Consider the following 15,508-nt stretch of genomic DNA (forward strand, 5'->3'; position numbering starts at 1 on the left):
TCAATGCCACAAGAGTTACGTTTTGCTAGAAGAATACAGGATGATGATGTTTTTTTGGGACAACGACTTCATATAAACCGGAAATAAAAAGATGTACATAATCTTTTTTTTATTTATTGTAGACTTATCGCATCACCTGTAGACTAATAATCACCATCGAATATCGTATCAATCAATAACTACAACATGCGTATTGTACCATGTTTCTCCTATGCACAGTCTTTGCAGATATCCTGTTTCAAACAGTCTTATAAAGTAACAGTCGGTGTGCTTGACCCAGTACTTATCAGTACTATAATGATTTTCCCCTGATCCCCTGCGCAGTTGTAAGATTAAACCTCAAATATTTTATACCTTTGCAACCATATTGTCAGCATTGGCATGAGTACTACAAGTGACATTGGAGCTGGTACCATCAACGCAAGCATCCACAAACCCTTCTACATCATTCTTTAAACTGGCAATTGCTGATTCTTTTCCTGCTTGTATAAACATTTCATAATCTTAACCAGAGGATCTTGAGCGTTTATTTTTACTTTCTACATCTTTTACGCAAAACACCTTTCCCCGATTCTCGCATCATTATCTTTGTAATGGATAAAATACGATTCCAAATATAGAATGTCTTATCGAGATTTGTGGCTGACCACTACAAATAAGCGTTTGTTGAAGAGTTTAGAAAACTCAAACTCTATTTCGTGCAGTCAAGCGGTAGACAATACTATAGACAGCTTTTTATTTATTTGTGCTAATCATATTAATTTGTCACAACTAGGCAAACATATCCGACTGTGGCCCATGCAATACACAAAGTATGGGATATATAACTTTGTTGGGGAGAAGAAAATCTTGGTGGAAGAAGATTTTAAAGAAGAAAAAAAAAAAGAGCACATCACTTCATTGTTCACTTTTTTCTTGACCTTGAAGGTATATTCCTGATTCTAAACGATTGAGATGAAAAATAATAGCAAGTCTAATTTAATTATTTAGTGAGCTGTCTCGAATAAACAATGAAGACTATTGCTGTTTTGAAAAGCCAGCATGAGGAAAAGCTGAGGTGCTATGACAGCGAAAATAATAGCCAAGAGGTTCTTCTATCAGACATAATATGCCCAAGAATTTTCAAATTGAGTTATAATACTCATGGGCAACACTTTGCAAATGAGCATTTCAAAAGCTCACCTGAAAGTGATTATTTATTTTTTTAAACAAATTTTGTGTGTTTCTAGTAAATAAAATATGTGAGTTCCAAGTTGAATACTACAGCGATAAGTAGTTCTCCAAACCCATGAGGCAAGGGAATGCAGGTGGCCCATTTCTGTGTGTGATAGATTTTGTTGGCTTGTCAAATAGAAATCCTTTTTATATACACTGTATCTAACTTTCTCGCTTCGTAATTAAAATTCAGCATAATTTACAATTCCAATCATACGTTTTGAAGTCAAGCAGGTAGAACCTAATAAGAGATAAGATGGCAGAAGCCGTATGAGACTAATGCATGGTTTCTGAATAAGTCTATTATTGTTCATCATTGATGTGATCACTATCTATGATATACCATATTAATAAGTTTCGGTCATAGGTTCTCTTTTCACTTGATGTAATTAAAAAAAAAAAAAAAAAAAAAAAAAAAAATGCCTTTTTGGCATCTCTGGACTCAAATCTTGGGGATTCTGAAGGATCGAAAGATTCGCATTTGGGATTTGAAGATACTTATCCGGGTATCGATTCAATGTTGCACTACATATTCCTATCCATGTTTGTCAAATTGAGTATTTCAAAGAGGTATCAGCCAATCTTTTAAATCTATAAAATAAAAAAAAGTAAGCCTAAAAGGCATGTATTAAGAAAAAAAAAAATTTGAATGTGAGAAGATATGAAGTAATGTCGATTGATAAAAAAATCTTTTTCAAGTGAATGAAAACGATCTATAACTCTGATTTAACAATAACCGTAATGTATTTATGTTCATGTTGTGCAAAATTAAAATTTAATGCATCGTTAGAGGTTACGTTTAAACTAAAGTCGAGATTTTAATTCCTAATTCAAACAATAAAAGCTCACTACCATTACATAGTTCGATCCGAATTTGGTATTTGTGCTCAAAAAGAAAAAAGAAAAATTGCATGACAGCTGTTACGGGTGATACATGACTAAAACTATTTTATCTTAATTTGGCAACCATTCTTTTTGCTATTGCTCGAGTCAATTTACAAAGCTGTTAAAGGTAAGCCATAAATAAGATGAATCCTCATTTTGTGAATGGATAAAATAACCATCGTGTGTAATGAGCCTACAGGGGACGTGTTGTCCATGAAGCGCACACATTAAGATATCTCCGCTTAATTCAACCCAAAAATGTCGAGTGTGTCCTGAAATTCTCACACTTTTTTTTTTTTTTGGTATAAAAAGACCCATTCATGGTATTTTTATATTTGCCTTAAAGAATAACAGTAAAAAAAGATCTGTGCGTATGGTTGCTATAGCTGACGTAATAACCTATGTGCTGAGAGGAGCTGGTAGACTTTTTTATATCGTCTCTCCAAAAGCAACCACCTTTGGTCATTACCAGGAGGTCCCTGACTACATTGCAGAGTCCATTCCTTTCTTTGTATTAACCATTACACTTGAATTTCTGTCCCTGGTGTTTCGACATGGTGGAAAAGGACTTCGAAAAGAACGTTTGTGGGATGCGAGTCGTTATTCAGTGAATGACATGGTTGGAAGTATAGGTGTAAGTAGAAAGAAGGGGTTTAAATAGGCAAAAATTAAACATAATTTTTTTTTTTGTCTAGGCGGGCATGCTGCAACAAATATCGAAATTCTTTATATACAACATTACGCTCAACTCGTATTTATATGTGTACGAAAACTTTCGATTTGTTACTTTGGATCCACACAACATTTGGGTTTGGATAGCAGGATTTTTCATTATCGATTTAGGATACTATCTCTTTCATCGTGCTGCACATGAAGTGAACTTGTTTTGGGCGACTCATGTTGTAAGTAAAACGACGGGCTCGTTGGAAAATTATACGGGTACTTTTGACTTAGATGTTTCTATTTTAGGTTCATCATTCATCCGAATACTATAACCAGACTACTGCTTTACGTCAAAGCGTATTTCAGGTATATGCCTCTTGGGTCTTTGATTTGCCAGCTGCGTTATTTCTACCACCCTCATTATACGTCATGCACAAGCAGTTCAACACATTATTTCAATACTGGATTCATACAGAAGTGATTGGAAACCTTGGACCATTAGAATACATTATCAATACGCCATCAGCACATCGTCTTCATCACGGCCGTAATCCTTACTGCATTGACAAGAATTACGCTGGCACCCTCATTATTTGGGATATCATGTTTGGAACGTTCGAGTTAGAAAGGACAGCTCCTAATGTCAAGGCAGAAAACAGCGAGCCTGTCGCGTTTGGTTTGACTCATCCTATCAATACCTTTGACCCGTTTACGATCCAGTTTCATCATCTCAAGCATGTGCTTCGTACATGCTGGTCAACACCCGGTAGCTTAAACAAGTTAAAGGTGTTGTTTTACGGACCTGGTTGGCACGATGATACACCACGCACAGGATTACTGGAAGAGATCCCAGTTATCGCAAAGGATATACCACCTCAGAAATACGACCCTACACTATCCCTTGGGATTAACGTTTATGTGGTGGCTCATTTTGCTGTTCTGGTGGCAGTCAATGGTATTTTATTGGATCATAAGCCGGGCGAGCTTGATTTTGCTGTGGTTGTGACGACATCGACTTATATTTTTTCAACATTGACTACATTTGGGTATATATTTGATCGTAAGCAATGGGCTATTGAATATGAGTTCTTGAGATCCGTGTTTGTGTGTGGTGCTCTTGAAGTAGCAAGACAAACGGAATATCTGCCAAACCTGGTGATAGCTCTTGAGGCGTTTCATATCTTGACTGGAATGTGGTTGTTGATGACCCAGAGATCGGCTTTGAAAGAAATTAAGACGGAATAATTAAAATAAACCAGGATGGGTATCAAGTCAATCAATTCTTTATATATATTTGCTTGTTTCTTCTTTATTAGTGATTTTAAATTTTAAAAAAGTGTTATCTAATGAACCTCTTTTGATACATGTGTTAGTTATACATCCGGAACAAATAAGAATAAATAGCGAAGAAAGGTGTCGTCCGATGGCGCAATCTTTCTGCAGTCAGCTTTTTAAAAGAATCAATGGTTGAAATTCTCGAAAAAAAATGTATTACGTAAAGAAATAGGGGTGTCTGTTCACACAACTCCTTTACAGATACTATTGAAATATATGGTATTCTAAGCTACATAATTTTAATACTAAGAAACTAAAAAGAGGGGGGGGGGAGGGGGATTGTTATAAAAAATGAAGAAAAGTTCTATGCGAGGGGTGTGTGTGGGTAAAACAAAATAAGGGTGTGTGTGTGTGTGTGTGTGTGTGTGTGTGTGTGTGTAGTGTGTGTTTAGGGGGATATGCTGCTTAATGAAGTGATTAAAAGGGTTTTGTGCTTGATACATAATTGCTGGGGAATAAACCTGAAACAGGGTTACCAGAACCATCATCTTTATATCCCATCCACCAGACATTATCGCTGGTATCTGTCACCACGATGGGGACTTTTGCATCAAATGCAAGCTCGCCAAACTCTTTCGCCTCAAATGGGTATTTGGCGTAATAAACCTTGGGTGATTCGTCACTCGCTACAGCGGAACTTCCATTGGTCTTTAACGCGTTGGCCAACAGTGCGCCAAATGAAATACCGCCTATTCCACCAGAAAATCCACTTGAGCTTCGAAGTCGTGAGTTATCCGAGATATCCATGCTTTGTCCTCTTCCGTCCAACGCTGTAGTGTATCCGACAGCAGTCTCCTCTCGCTTCGATGAAGGTCCGGCGGCAAGAATAGCAGAATCGTGCAAGTTGGCTGCATCCAACATGGCTAACAAACTGGTAGGTCGGTGCTTGGGTCTCCATTCCGGCATAGGTTCTGTCTGAGACTTGACACTGTTACGACGTTTCAAGAATAAGAAGAGGAAGACACATGCAATCAGCACAAAGAGGATGGCTAATGAAATTGCAATCGAAATCAAAATAACAGCAGGAATAGAGAGGTATTGACGGACAGATTTTGGTGTACAACATTCTGTGATTGTAAATGTACTATGGATGATACCACTAGATCCGTTCGCTGAAGATGTTAGTGCATAAGGATACCAAGTAGAACCATCATACAAAGCAGCACTACTACTTCCAAAGCCAGGTATCTCCAAATGACCAACCGCCATTAATAATGTATCTGAATCTGCAGGGAATCTGTCCTCTGATGGAGAAGATGAAACCGGCATGTATAACAGCTGCTGAATGTTCGTACCGGAGCCAAGTTTCGTATCAATGGGTTTCAAATCATTGCCGTTCCAGGTTCCAAGATAGAATTGATTATTATCTCTTCCAGAGATAATGAAATTGCCTGTACCGTCATTGACTAAAGAAGAAGTAGACGTAAAGTCATTGGCAGCAGTTCTCCAAGAGGCGGCGTTGACATTATCCAATACGGCCAGACCAGTCATGGTGGAACCAACCTTCAAGTCACCAACCACCGTAATAGAATCCTTATAGATTGACATATCCATCACATTTCCTTCTATCCCTTGGCTCACTTGACTCCACTGACGGGAATCAGAAGCTAAAGAACAAATGGCGTCACAATTCAATAGTCCAGCAAATGAAAAGTTTCCAGCCACAAAGATTGATTTTCCATCGGACTGAGGTCGGATGACATTGACTTGTCCTGGACTTCCATCCGAATCTACGTTTCAAAAGTGATTAGGGGACCATAAAAAACTTTTTTTTTCTATTTTTACTATTGTTGCTGGAACATCTACTTACTTGTAACACCTTGAACATCTTGAAAAGCCTGTTTCTGAAGATCATAGACAGCAAAACTTGTGACGGGCGAGTTAGAGCCGTCCAAAGTCCCTTTGAACTGACCACCCACCAAGAGTTGATTTTGAACCACGTAGAGTGTGCTTACCTCACCTTGAACATTTTGCAATAAACCAGACCATGCACCATCGTACATGGCGAGATGATATTGCGTGTTATTGAAATTGAATAGACCACTCAAGATAGTCGTATCAGTTTTGCCGTTTTTCCAAAAGACACCCGCTGTCACAGTAGCGTTGGGATCGACATCGGTCACTTTCCATTGTTGTGTCTCAAGCGAGGCGATATCGTTAGCACGGTATGTCTGTGCGCTTTTGATGCCTCCCAAGTATAAAATACTGTCCGAACCAACTTGAAGCTGGTTTGCCACAGGGCCTACAATTAATGAAGAGGAAGGGACCCATTGACGATTCTTTAAGCTCCATTGGGCGTTATTGAAAGTCGGTAAACCATCTGCTGTGGTGAAAGGACCGGATAAATGCACATTGGTATTATCTGTCGTATACAGGTTTTCTACTCTGGCGTCAACACCTTCATTCATACCAGACCAAGTGTTGGTTTGAGTATCGTAGATTGCCACGTTTTTAAGCGTTTGTTGAGGAACTTCAGTATTGTTAAAGAGGCCACCCAAAACAAGTTGAGAGCCTATAAGCAAAGAAGTGGACACCATGCCATTTAAGCCAATGTTATTGAAGGGTAAATAACCCATTTCAAAGTCATAAGCTACAATATTTGTGTAGGAATCATTGGCTCGGAAACTACCACCAATGTACAGTTGATTCCCCACCGATTGCAATGTAGTGACAGTGGAAGCTGCTGGCAATTGCTGAGTAAGAGGTAACCAAGTGTTGTTGGAAGGATAATAATTTAAAACGCTAGAAAGTAATAGACCTGTGGAATTTCGAATGAATTCAATGGAATCCGCTACTACAGATATGGTGTTTGAGGAAGGTGTAGTAGCAGTGGGTGAAACATGCATCACAATGGAAGGTTGGAATGACCCTGAAGATGCGGAGATGGATCCAGTGAAAATCAAGGTACGCTGATCGGCAGCATTTTGTTGATCCAATGCATAGGTTGTTGTATTGCCCGGATTTAAGGTGATGTCCAATACAATTTGTGTACGTTGATCACAAGTGCTAGTACCGACACATCCTGGTGTGGTAATATATACATCGTAAATACCTTGGCCTGAGATGTATCTACATATAAAGAGTATGAGCTAAATTTATCTGTTTTAAAAATACGTCTTGTGAGGTAGAGGGGGGTGGGAAAGAGAGACTTACGGTTGATAAGTCACGGAAACATCACTGGAATGTAACTCAGATGCAGGAAAACTAGCGATTAAAAAGTTTTGATAGGTTTGATAGGAGTAGACTTCGGTCCAATTTCCTGTGGTTGTGGCTGTGGATGAAGGAGCGGTGGAACAAGAATCAGAGACACCAGCAGGAGACTGGCTATTACTGATTTCTGGCTGTAAAGATACATCTGATCTAAATATATCAACACTTCCGAGTCCACCACCGGATCCGTACCAAGAGTCAATGTTGATTCTGATGCCACTTGTGGCTACTTCTTGAACTACAGTAAAATCCTGATAAGGTATGGCTGAATCGTTTGATAAAATACATTTTTCCGAGCAAGTGATGGGCAGGTTTGTAACAGGATCTTTGTATGATAATTGGAAATATTGATTTGATCCAAGTGAGATAATGCTATAAATAAATATTTAGTCATGTAAAAATAAGGGGAAAGAAAGAAGAAAAAAAAAATTCTTTTCATACTTGAATTCATTTGTATTCTTTCCATCGATATGTACATTTGATAATCTAAAAACAGATGGCTTTGCAGGAGAATTAAACAGGGCTTCCCAATAACCAGGCATACCGTCTTGTAATAACCATGGAGACTGAGAACATATAACGCCCATGGGATCTGTGTTGTTACCAAACATGGCTGAGTTACCAGCAGAGATAGTAGCAGACGAAATCAAGTTGACTGTTTGACTTGTGTTCTGGTTAAAAAATTGACCATCACCCGTTGAATCAAAATTACCACCAAATACGATAGATTGCTGTTGATCGTGACGGATAATTGAGTAAACAGGGCCGTTGAAGCCCTTCCAAGGTAAAGGACTCCATTGGTTGTCCTTCCATAAGGCAACATGACCAGCATAGTCTGTTTTATTAGCACCGATGGGAGCTATGAAATCACCACCGACATAAACTTGATTTGTATCACAGTAAAGTGATCTCACTTCACCATCTAAACCTTGTTGTAAAGGCGATAACTGACGTGCCTGCGTATCAAATTCGACAATATGGTTGTAATTTGTTGAATTGATCGTAGTGAAATCACCTGCCAGGATATATTTGGTATCCGATAGTTTACAAGAGGTCGAGATAGTTCCGTTCAGTGTGGCGAATCGGTTAAAAAATAAAATATCGTCATCTAACTGTGAAATGACCAAGCCATTAAGATTACTTGATTGTTCGAATTGAGTCCAATGTTTAAATGGCGAGATTCCAACATAGTCTCCAATAAACCCTAATTGGCCACCAAGAGAATCAAGCTTGATGGTTGGTACATCAAGTCCATCATTGCAATGAACGAAAATCAAAAGAAGGAACCATAGTGTTGTAACCATGACCTTTTTTATTATTATTCAAAAATCGAATTATTTTCAAAAATTAAAAATATGTAAAAAAAAAAAAAAAAAAATAAAAGCTGTTCGACTTTTTTTTTTTCTGTTAAAAAGAGTGTAATGTGTTGATGTGTGAATAAAAAGGAGAACCTGATAATAAACAAAAAAAAAAAAAAAAAAAAAAAAAAACTAATTTACACAGAAAAATTGACAACAATTACTGCTTTTTATAAATCAAAGAATCATGTCTCTTATGAGAGTAGAACGTGTCCAATAATTTGATGGGTTGCCGTTGCTAAATATGGAGATGAGGCACTCTGCAAGTCAAAATAAAGAGAGAGAAAAAAAGCCTCGTATCACTTGGTTATTTCGGTGTGCAACACATGTCATCATTTTTTTGGTGCAACCTAGTCTTTTGACACCTTTTTAGTCGGCCTGTACATAATAAACATTGACTTGTTTGAAGTATATTTGATAGAAACATGGCGTATGACTACATGTGTAAACATATGCTGAGATAAAATATGCTCGTTTTATACACATTCAAGTAAAACGTAATGACGGGTGTTCCCCTTATTTCGGAACCAGCCTTTCCTTGATCTTGCACTATTCTCAATGCAGACTAGGGTAGATTCCCAACGTAAATAAAGCAGTAAGTTCAACTGCTCCATTCGATCCCACTACCTTATTTGCAAACACGAAGAATGGAGGGACGTTTTTTTTTCGCGGCTCTATAAAATAGTATCTATGCAGTCGTTTCGTGTAACCAGCATGTATCCAAGTCATGTTTCTTTTTGACAACCTCACAACGACAAATAATGTACACAACTAAGCTCAGCTTGAGTTATCAGTGCTGCGTTTACATATGTACATACATCGTGCACACGCTTATATAAAAGGGTTTGTTATACCAGTTTTTTTTATTTTTTTTCAAGAAAAAAAAAAATAACACTGCTCATCATCAGGTTTAAGCTTCATTAAATCTAGCATTGTCTCAATTTCCAGTTTCATGTACCCTTGAAAAAAGTTGCAGTAAAAAGGTGTCGGCTAATTGTTTTATTTTCTTTCCCTCTAGACAAGTTTATCATACCACAAAGTTTAAGAAAACCTACAAATTCACATATTAATTTCACATGATACGAACAGAGAATGCGTATACGAATTATTTATTTATTTATTTCGAGAAATATAAACAAAACTTTATGTCCTGAAAGCGGGGTTTTTAGGCTTTTTTTTTTTCATACACACACCTTGAATTTTAAATTTAAACGCAATTCTTGTTTCTCTTTCTTCTTTTTTTAAAATATATTCCACATAAATGACACAATACCTTGTAGCTGTATGGGATTATACTGCCGAAGGAGAGTTCGAGCTTTCTTTTAAACAAGGCGATAGAATTAAACTGCTGGAAAAACATAACGACGACTGGTAAAAGGACACCACTTTGTTTATATGGGAATGACATTTTTTTTATTCACCTTTTGTATTATCTTTTTAGGTGGGAAGGTAACCAAATAAAAAGAAGCAAGCTTGCATAAAAAATATTTTTTTTTTTACTCATTCAGTGTCTAAATCAGGTGAATTAAATGAAGAAATTGGTTTCTTTCCTGCAAATAGAATCCGGTTAGAAACGTCGCAAGGTGAGTTTTTTTATTTTTTGAACAATACAACCTCACATGCCAACTAATTGTCACCAATGCATAGGTCCTCAAAGTGTAAGAGTCCGACTGAAATCGTAATAAGAATAATAATAGAAGCAAGAATTAATTATTGTCCCATGTGCAGGAACCTTTAACGACTGAAGAACCACCGACAATGCCTACTTCTCATCAACCTATGCAACCACAGGCCGTCGAAACACCCATTCCATCCCCTCCTAAAGTCATTTACGATTCGCCATTACCACAAGGCTGGGAACATGCCTATGGTAAGTCCAAAAGTATGTGTTTACCGAGTCGTTGACCAAGTTGTATTTTAGATGAGGAAGGCACCATATATTATTTTAATGAGTTTACAGGTGAATCTCGATGGGAACGACCAGCAGATGAACTGGAGGAGGAAAAAGAAGAAGAAGGAGAAGAGGACGAGGAGGAGGAAGAGGAGCGGCGTGGTGAAATTAAACGGGACGAAAGTCTCGAAAGTTATGCACAAAGTCTACAACCTGACGAATTAAAGAAACTGGTAAACGACACACAACATATAGTGTACAAGCACATGGGAACTGAAGTCATATGTAGGAATTTCATCAATTGAAACCAGATTGGATTCGACACAAGGGGTACGTCCAGATGAAGATGATCTCGGAAAAGGAGGATGGAGGCAAACTTAGTTCCTGGAAAGTCTATTATGCAGTTTTATCCAATGGCTTTTTGTTGTTGTACAAGGAAGCCCACGCTAAAAGCAAGGTACGTAGCCATAAATATATAATCCTTCTCCCGAATTACAAGACTTACACTCTAGTAGAAACCATCACATACTCATGTTCCGGTAGGTAGTTTTGATCTGGAATCTTGCAAGATTGATCCAGCAGGGAAGCAAGATACAAAACGCAAACACGTATTCATTATCTCGACACCCAAAAAAGTAAAACTTTATATACAAACAACAAGCGACAAGGAATTTTCTGCTTGGCTGGACGCTATTATGAGAGAACTGGTGAAGCGTAAGGAAGGTCAAAACGAGGACACAGGTATTTTTTATATAAAACTTAAACCAGATACCTTTTTCACTCCCACTCATATGTTATGCAAGAAATTTTGAGACTTTTAAAATCACTTACATTTGACGAAAGCCAAATGAAAGTCAACCGAAAAATGACGAGCACAGATGATAAAAAGAGTAAGGGACATTGGTTTTCTTCCAAACCAGGTAAAAATGGTGACATTCGAAAAATTGAACCTCGGTATGTATATGGCCAAACACAACCTTCTGGTGAAAATGATGTGTTTGGCGGACTTTTGAGAATGGAAGAAAATGGAGACATACCCCATATTGTCACCCTCTGTATTAAGGAAGTGGAAGCAAGAGGGTTAAAGTCGGTGGGCATATATCGATTGTCTGGCCCAGCTTCTACCATACAAAAATACAGAGCTGCGTTTAATAATAGTAAGTTGTTGTTAATATCTAGTTTGATCAAATGTACTAAGTCAAGTTATTTTTTTATTAAAAAAAAAAAAAGAGGAAGCAGTGTCATTTAAGGACGAACAGGATATTAATACTGTGACTGGTTTACTAAAACTCTATTTCCGAGAACTTCGTAATCCTTTGATGACACATGAATATTACGACTGGTTTATGGAAGCCGCCAGTAAAGTATTGAATGCCCTTTAAAAAGAAATTAGATGATATTTATTGATTGTTACTAGGAATGAACGATTACGAGGAGAGAATGTATCAGATTAAATCCATCATCCACAGTTTACCCAAGCCGAATTATACGGTATTAGAATATCTTATGCGACATTTAAATTTAGTGGCATCTTATTCAGAGATCAACAAAATGGAGTCATCCAATTTAGCATTAATATTCTCGGTTGGATTATTAAGGTCCCCACTAGAAGATCTGAGCAGTATCATGCAGTCAGACCTTCAGAGTAAAATCATTGAAGCCATTATTCAACAAGTAGATTGGTTCTTTGAAGAAGAAGAGGAAAACGTAGAGGATGTTTAAAAAATAAAATTTTATTTATATATATATATTATGTTACAAGTGTTGGGTGGCTGTTCTCAGTTCAAGATTATCCGAATTATCTAGTACTTCAAACACGGTATTATTACTAATGTCAGGTTTATAATTTTCAGAGCAGGAAAATGAAAGTCTTGCTTTACGGACAGGTTTATGTTTTAAAAACTACAAGAGAATATCTAATTAGATAGTGTAACAATACAAGAAAAAAAGATGAACTTACAGCTCCAGTGGCGCCCAAATGACCTTCATGACGAAGAAATAAGGCCTTCATATCGCCATTTGACCAGAACTTGATTGCATAGGATAGTGAGTTCATAGTAATGGGATGACCACGAATGAAGCAACCACCAAAGTAAATTCGCTTAATGCCATGCTGTTGTGCATTCAAGTAAGCAATTTGACCAATGTTATTACTGACCATGAACAATAGACTCTTTGCAATATCCCCTGAGGCAAAATTATCCTTATTTTGACGTGTGTTTTTCTTGAAAACTTTACCAAAACTCGATGCTATCCGCGATGACTTCAGTCCGAGTTTACTGTAATCTGAGCCATAAATATCTCCCACTAATAAATCCACATTTTTATTATCACCAGTCTTGGAAATGGCCAGCATATCTAGATTATATGATGAGTCACTCTTCTTCTTTCCCGTTGTTGACATATCTCACTTACCATCAAATGACGGTGCATCGGTTAATAATGATAACAAACCCCAAAGAGTACCACCGCCCAGCTAATAATTACTGCGTTTAGACATCACAATTTAAAAATAAAATAAAAAAGATCTTACCGAGGTACCACTAATACGGGTGAAATCTTTTGGGCCCGGACCATCTACTTTCAGAATACTCACGCCTGAGCCAATATTTACAAGCTACGAGCCAAAAACATGTCAGTTTTTTTTTGGGTCATTTTTAGAAATGAAAATCATACCATATATGGGTATACGTCTTTTGACTTTTCTTCGAAACGAATGGGGTCAGCATCAAGTTCATTATAAGTAAACACTTCATAGGGTATCTCTGTAATAAAAAAGCTCAGGCCTGGGAAAATAATGAGTTAGATGATGATGAGCCTCTTTTTTTTTTTTTATGGTAGCATGTACCTGTTATTAAACATTCCATTTCATCTTCTTTCTGAACGATTACGCCGGGTAATTTTGAAGTTAACTTGTCGTGATATAAATGAGCACCACCACCTGTTGCTTTTAAGACCTGTTGTGTACCGTAGTGTTGAGCATCTTTTAGTAATTCCACAATAAAGTCAATACAGTCATCGACTTGTTCTGTTTCAAAAATTTTAAAGTGAAGACGGCCTCCTTTTCTGTCAGCGGATAAGGTGAAATAGATGACTTTTGCTAAAGACCCTCCAATCTAAAATAAATTGAATTCATTGTTAATTATTGTGATAGATATACAAAAAATGTTTGACTTACATCCACAGCAATTTGTGAGACGTGTTCAGTTTGATTAGGCAAGACAATATCTCGAGTTTCATGAGCAGCATAAAATGCCTCAGATACGCTTGCACCTACAACGTTCATGATATTTTTTTCTTTTTTTATTTTTATAGGGGAAATCAAAAATTAAATAAAGAAAGAGAAATTTTTATTTTGATCGGAGCGCAACTGGTCCAACTTTTATTTGTCATGGCAATGGGGGTTTTTTTTTGGGGTTGACGTTTTCTAATATCTCGGGCTGTCATTTTTTTTTTTTTTTTGTACCCCTGCAAAAAAATTCCGAGAATACAAACATAAAAATAAAACCTTATTGTATAATCGCATTTACCATGGGAAAACATGTTTACACTGAAAGAAATGTGCCTGGATGGGCCAATATTAAAAAATTGATTAATCATGACTAAAGGTTTGAAACTCATCAAATAAACAAAAAAGGGGGCTTGCATTTATTATAGCATTCAGGCATCTAAAAACCAAGTGTGGAGTCACATACAGACACTTTTTTTGTATGTGTTTATAGAGACTTTTAAGAGATACGAGTTTCGGCATACATGGCAGCACGTCAAAATCCTCACTCCTTACTTGGGATTGTGTGACAAACCTGGGAGAAAGATATTTTTTTTTGGTACCAGCCAGAAAAAAAAAATGTTACATCAATTACAGGTACACATGTGGAAGGTAATTACGGATCTATATCATAAGCATAAATAAAGCTCAATCTCAAATGAAAGGCGAGTTTTTTGTCCTGACGTACTGGTGTATTCGCAAATGAAAAAGTATTTTCGGTTAAAAGTGTTTGTTACATTTCGTATTGTTAAAGGTTCAAGTTTAAAAGAGAATGTGTATGTGCAACTTGACCTGTTCATATTTTCTGCGCACTGCTCACGCTTACAAATATCGGCTCAGTTTGTGTTACTGTTATTTGCGCTGACTAGATATTCTGTAATGACCACCCCCTTAGATTAAACAATGTGATCAGTACCCTTACTTACCATTTTAATAGGCCAAAGCGATAACTTATTGGATGTTTCAGTGAAAGTATCGGGGCGTTTGCCAAAGTTTCTTAAACTGCTCAAGATTCTTTTAAGAAGTTTAATACGGCTGCAAGGTACATGATTCCACGGCCTTCTTTTTTTCTCTGTGACCCTCAACTGGCTGAATACACGAGATGTTCTTCCACCTAGAATTCCTTATTAGTAGTCATCAATAATTTATTTTTTTGGCCTACCTCAACAAGCGAGTATTTGAAAGTTCCCAACTTATTCCTTTGCAGGTTGGGTAATGAGAGGACGTTCTAAACTCATTTATCAAATATACCACAAAATTATATCTCTTGAGCATTCTTATCAGGTTTTTGTTTTGGATAGACTCTTGAGACTTGACATTTGGGGTAGACCAATCTCCTAATATCAAAATGGCATCTTGACCAAATTTTGTTTTTCGAGCTTTGCATTATCCGAAATGGCAAGAACTGTAATATATGTTAAATGGCCACTGATACTGTTTTAATGATCACTCGGATGTTCTAATAAAGTGCTACTCCCTCGGTTAAACGTCAAACAAGTTTAATGGGTTGCCTTCCATTCGAAAAAATTGGTCAAGCAAGTGAATACTTGCGATTACGGGTTTTCCTTCACCCTACAAACTCCAAGCTTTCCATGCAAAGTATGGTCGGATGATGACAGTTGAATTAATAAATCATACTTTTAAGTTGGGTCAGCCGAAAGGCAGAGGTTAATTAGCGATAAA

The 15,508-nt window shown here is 37.1% G+C and overlaps 6 protein-coding genes across 6 annotated transcripts; 3 read left to right on the forward strand and 3 right to left on the reverse strand.

The window, feature by feature from the left end:
* Positions 1-668: 668 nt before the first annotated feature.
* EV154DRAFT_425214 (uncharacterized protein) lies at positions 669-1,208 on the forward strand (the record flags this gene model as incomplete). The annotated part of the gene is made up of 3 exons (XM_051596233.1): positions 669-711; positions 776-927; positions 1,017-1,208. Coding segments are annotated over 3 exons (387 nt in total), but the record flags the coding sequence as incomplete, so codon positions are not given.
* A 1,182-nt stretch (positions 1,209-2,390) lies between these two features.
* EV154DRAFT_516900 (uncharacterized protein) lies at positions 2,391-4,223 on the forward strand. The gene is made up of 3 exons (XM_051602435.1): positions 2,391-2,734; positions 2,796-3,002; positions 3,070-4,223. The coding sequence occupies exons 1-3, from the start codon at positions 2,474-2,476 to the stop codon at positions 4,006-4,008; spliced, it is 1,407 nt and encodes a 468-aa protein (XP_051455074.1). The 5' UTR covers positions 2,391-2,473; the 3' UTR covers positions 4,009-4,223.
* A 54-nt stretch (positions 4,224-4,277) lies between these two features.
* EV154DRAFT_516901 (cortical protein marker for cell polarity-domain-containing protein) lies at positions 4,278-8,715 on the reverse strand. Its single transcript, XM_051602436.1, is given in 5 exon segments — positions 4,278-4,451; positions 4,466-5,828; positions 5,909-7,167; positions 7,252-7,680; positions 7,750-8,715. The coding sequence occupies 4 exon segments, from the start codon at positions 8,610-8,612 to the stop codon at positions 4,516-4,518; spliced, it is 3,864 nt and encodes a 1,287-aa protein (XP_051455075.1). The 5' UTR covers positions 8,613-8,715; the 3' UTR covers positions 4,278-4,451; positions 4,466-4,515.
* A 1,144-nt stretch (positions 8,716-9,859) lies between these two features.
* Positions 9,860-12,362, forward strand: EV154DRAFT_303325 (Rho GTPase activation protein). The gene is made up of 10 exons (XM_051594874.1): positions 9,860-10,107; positions 10,187-10,249; positions 10,314-10,324; positions 10,395-10,536; positions 10,588-10,790; positions 10,847-11,014; positions 11,073-11,298; positions 11,361-11,714; positions 11,788-11,916; positions 11,975-12,362. Exons 1-10 carry the CDS (start codon positions 10,062-10,064, stop codon positions 12,277-12,279), a joined length of 1,647 nt encoding a protein of 548 aa, XP_051455076.1. The 5' UTR covers positions 9,860-10,061; the 3' UTR covers positions 12,280-12,362.
* Positions 12,277-13,915, reverse strand: EV154DRAFT_516907 (pantothenate kinase). Its single transcript, XM_051602437.1, has 7 exons — positions 13,736-13,915; positions 13,406-13,673; positions 13,234-13,343; positions 13,091-13,174; positions 12,973-13,033; positions 12,518-12,915; positions 12,277-12,459 (listed from the first exon to the last, which is right to left on the reverse strand). The coding sequence occupies exons 1-7, from the start codon at positions 13,841-13,843 to the stop codon at positions 12,313-12,315; spliced, it is 1,176 nt and encodes a 391-aa protein (XP_051455077.1). The 5' UTR covers positions 13,844-13,915; the 3' UTR covers positions 12,277-12,312.
* A 1,068-nt stretch (positions 13,916-14,983) lies between these two features.
* Positions 14,984-15,199, reverse strand: EV154DRAFT_425211 (uncharacterized protein; the record flags this gene model as incomplete). Its single annotated transcript, XM_051596232.1, has 1 exon — positions 14,984-15,199. A coding segment is annotated over one exon (216 nt), but the record flags the coding sequence as incomplete, so codon positions are not given.
* Positions 15,200-15,508: the final 309 nt, after the last annotated feature.

This window comes from Mucor mucedo (assembly GCF_025094135.1).
Source record: "Mucor mucedo strain NRRL 3635 chromosome Unknown EV154scaffold_82, whole genome shotgun sequence".
Taxonomy (NCBI): Eukaryota; Fungi; Mucoromycota; class Mucoromycetes; order Mucorales; family Mucoraceae; genus Mucor; species Mucor mucedo.

Coding starts and splice junctions, on each gene's coding strand:
- EV154DRAFT_516907 (XM_051602437.1), bottom strand. CDS start 13,843: ATGAACGTTGTAGGTGCAAGCGTATCTGAGGCATTTTATGCTGCTCAT. Junction 13,175..13,233: donor AAGACGTATACCCATATATG/GTATGATTTTCA, acceptor TTTGGCTCGTAG/CTTGTAAATATTGGCTCAGG. Junction 12,460..12,517: donor ATTTGGGCGCCACTGGAGCT/GTAAGTTCATCT, acceptor ATTCTCTTGTAG/TTTTTAAAACATAAACCTGT.
- EV154DRAFT_516901 (XM_051602436.1), bottom strand. CDS start 8,612: ATGGTTACAACACTATGGTTCCTTCTTTTGATTTTCGTTCATTGCAAT. Junction 7,168..7,251: donor GTTTCCGTGACTTATCAACC/GTAAGTCTCTCT, acceptor CTTTATATGTAG/ATACATCTCAGGCCAAGGTA. Junction 5,829..5,908: donor AGATGTTCAAGGTGTTACAA/GTAAGTAGATGT, acceptor TTTGAAACGTAG/ATTCGGATGGAAGTCCAGGA.
- EV154DRAFT_516900 (XM_051602435.1), top strand. CDS start 2,474: ATGGTTGCTATAGCTGACGTAATAACCTATGTGCTGAGAGGAGCTGGT. Junction 2,735..2,795: donor ACATGGTTGGAAGTATAGGT/GTAAGTAGAAAG, acceptor TTTTTTGTCTAG/GCGGGCATGCTGCAACAAAT. Junction 3,003..3,069: donor TGTTTTGGGCGACTCATGTT/GTAAGTAAAACG, acceptor TTTCTATTTTAG/GTTCATCATTCATCCGAATA.
- EV154DRAFT_303325 (XM_051594874.1), top strand. CDS start 10,062: ATGGGAATGACATTTTTTTTATTCACCTTTTGTATTATCTTTTTAG. Junction 10,108..10,186: donor CTTTTGTATTATCTTTTTAG/GTGGGAAGGTAA, acceptor TGTCTAAATCAG/GTGAATTAAATGAAGAAATT. Junction 11,715..11,787: donor CAGAGCTGCGTTTAATAATA/GTAAGTTGTTGT, acceptor AAAAAAAAAAAG/AGGAAGCAGTGTCATTTAAG.